The 2,124-nt window shown below is 40.9% G+C and overlaps 1 protein-coding gene and 1 non-coding gene across 2 annotated transcripts; both read right to left on the reverse strand.

Annotated features, from left to right (window-relative positions):
• Positions 1 to 375: 375 nt before the first annotated feature.
• Positions 376 to 740, reverse strand: LOC102476534 (26S proteasome complex subunit SEM1). The gene has a single exon (XM_006157507.3). The coding sequence runs from the start codon at positions 667 to 669 to the stop codon at positions 457 to 459; it is 213 nt and encodes a 70-aa protein (XP_006157569.1). The 5' UTR covers positions 670 to 740; the 3' UTR covers positions 376 to 456.
• Positions 741 to 1,545: 805 nt separating this feature from the next.
• On the reverse strand, positions 1,546 to 1,707 carry LOC114009499 (U1 spliceosomal RNA). The gene has a single exon (XR_003550905.1). It is a non-coding gene; the product is annotated as a U1 spliceosomal RNA (small nuclear RNA).
• Positions 1,708 to 2,124: the final 417 nt, after the last annotated feature.

Here is a 2,124-nt window from a genome sequence, read left to right on the forward strand (position 1 = left end):
AATCAATTTGGTGTTCTTTGTATTTCCTGAATTTAGGTTTCTGTACACCTCTCTAAGTCTGAAAAATTTTCAATGAATATATCATGAAAGAAATTTTCTAAGCTTTTACCCATCTCTTCACTTTCTGAAATATTCATTACGCTAATATTTGGCCATTTAGTGGTGTCTAGGATTTCCTGTATGTTGTCCTCATTTTCAGTGTTTATTTTTACATTTTTCTCAGTAGCTTGGAGAAAGTAGGAATTTTTTTCTTCAAGATCAGAAATCCTTTCTTCTGTATGATCTAATCTGCCAGTACTCAGTACTTTCTTATTTATTTATTTGTTACAAAGACAAAAATAAATCCAAGCAGAGAATGAAATAAACTTATTTTCTTAAGTGTTCCATCCTGGGTTTTCTGATCTAGAATTTAGTAAAAAGTTCAAGTACAGGTTACTTCAATACTTCTTCAGGATGCTATGAAGTTTCCATCTTATAACCATGTTTCTCTAGTTCAGCTCGTAACTGATTGGAGAAGTCATCCTCTACATTGTCATCATCCCAATTATCCTCCCAGACATGTGCGTCTTCATCTTCATCTAAGCCAGTCCAATCTTCGGCAGGAAACTCCTCGAACGCGTCGTCCTCCTCCAGGAGACCCAAGTCTACCGGCTGCTTCTTCTCTGACATGGCGACGACGCTTTGCGCCCTGCACCGCCCAGATGAATAGGAAAGTTGGCAGCCTCAGGATTCAACGAAGCAGCCACAGTCACTAGTACTCAGTACTTTAAAAGGAGGTTTTGATTGCATTTTTTAAAAAGGTTTTGCATAGGGTACGTGTACTCACTGTAGGGAGAGAGGAAAAGTGAGAAATCAGAACCCCAACCCCCAGGAGGATGGGCACACTGCAATCCCTTCTCCTCCCTTCTCTCAGGATTTTGGGTGCCTGATCCCTATAGTTGCAGAGCTAAAAGGAGCAGAGGGAAAGCATGGCCTCTTAGCTCTAGTTACCACAAAAGTCTCCTGCCAAGTCTAGGGTGTGGAAGGGCTGCTTCAGCCATTGGAACCACCTCCTAGTCCTTGAAATTGCAAAGTACCTGGCATGATTTTCAAGCCACCATGTCTAAAGCTTGAACCATAGCTGCATGGGAGTACAATACTTGACCACCATGACACCTGCTGGCCTCTGCTGGCATCTTATTCTTTAACTCTAGAAGCACTGTTTGATTCTTTTTCAAGATGCCTATCTCTTTATGGAGTTCCTCCTTCAAATTATAGAAAGACTTTCTCATCTCCTTGGATTGGTTGTCCATTTTTCTTGTATGCCATCTAATTTAGTTAGGATAAATATTCTAAATTCTTTTTCCTGACATTTCTGTGATTTCTCATATTTTATCCATTATTGATGTAGAGTTAGTGTGTTCTTTTGAGGGGGATTATTTCCTGCTTTTACTCTTATTTCTTGAAGTTCTGCTGTGATTTTTAGATATCTGGCAATAAATTCACTTTTTACTACTTTAGAGTATGTTTCTGTAACTATGCGTATGTATGTTTCCTTTTTTTTTAGGGAAGAGTGCGTATGCAGTCTGCCACTACCACTAATTGTGCAGCCGAGTTTCCCTCATTTGGGGAAATCGCAGAGGTCAGCACAGTTGCAGTGCAATGGGTGAGCCTCGCCCTGGGAAAATCACCTTCATGGTCATGGTGTTTCCCCTGCCAAGTAAGTATTACATGTTTCCTTTTGATGTGAATTATCTCTGGCAGTATCTTCAACTGTGGGTGGTGGTGAGGTATCCACAGTGGGATTTATAAGCTCAGATTTATACAGAAGAATTTATGTAATTTTTTTTTTTTTTTTTTTTTTTTTTTTTTGCTGGGGTGAGCATGTGCAGAGAGTTCTTACAGAGCCCATCATGTTCAGATGTTTTGGCTCCTATATTCCCCAAACTTTCTGATCCCTGTGTGACTGAGGGCTGAGCAGAGAAACTATAATGTAAGGTGGTATGTAAAATTGCATGCCATGCCCAGAGTGGCACATGGACCGAGGCAACCTCTCTTCCCACACCCTGTTTGGCAGGAAGCTTTGGTGGTGAGCTGGGGTCAGGTGACCCTGCTTTCCTTCTGCTCCTGGATAGGTGATGTGGA

This window comes from Tupaia chinensis, unplaced genomic scaffold, assembly GCF_000334495.1.
Source record: "Tupaia chinensis unplaced genomic scaffold, TupChi_1.0 Scaffold000544_1, whole genome shotgun sequence".
Classification (NCBI taxonomy): Eukaryota; Metazoa; Chordata; class Mammalia; order Scandentia; family Tupaiidae; genus Tupaia; species Tupaia belangeri.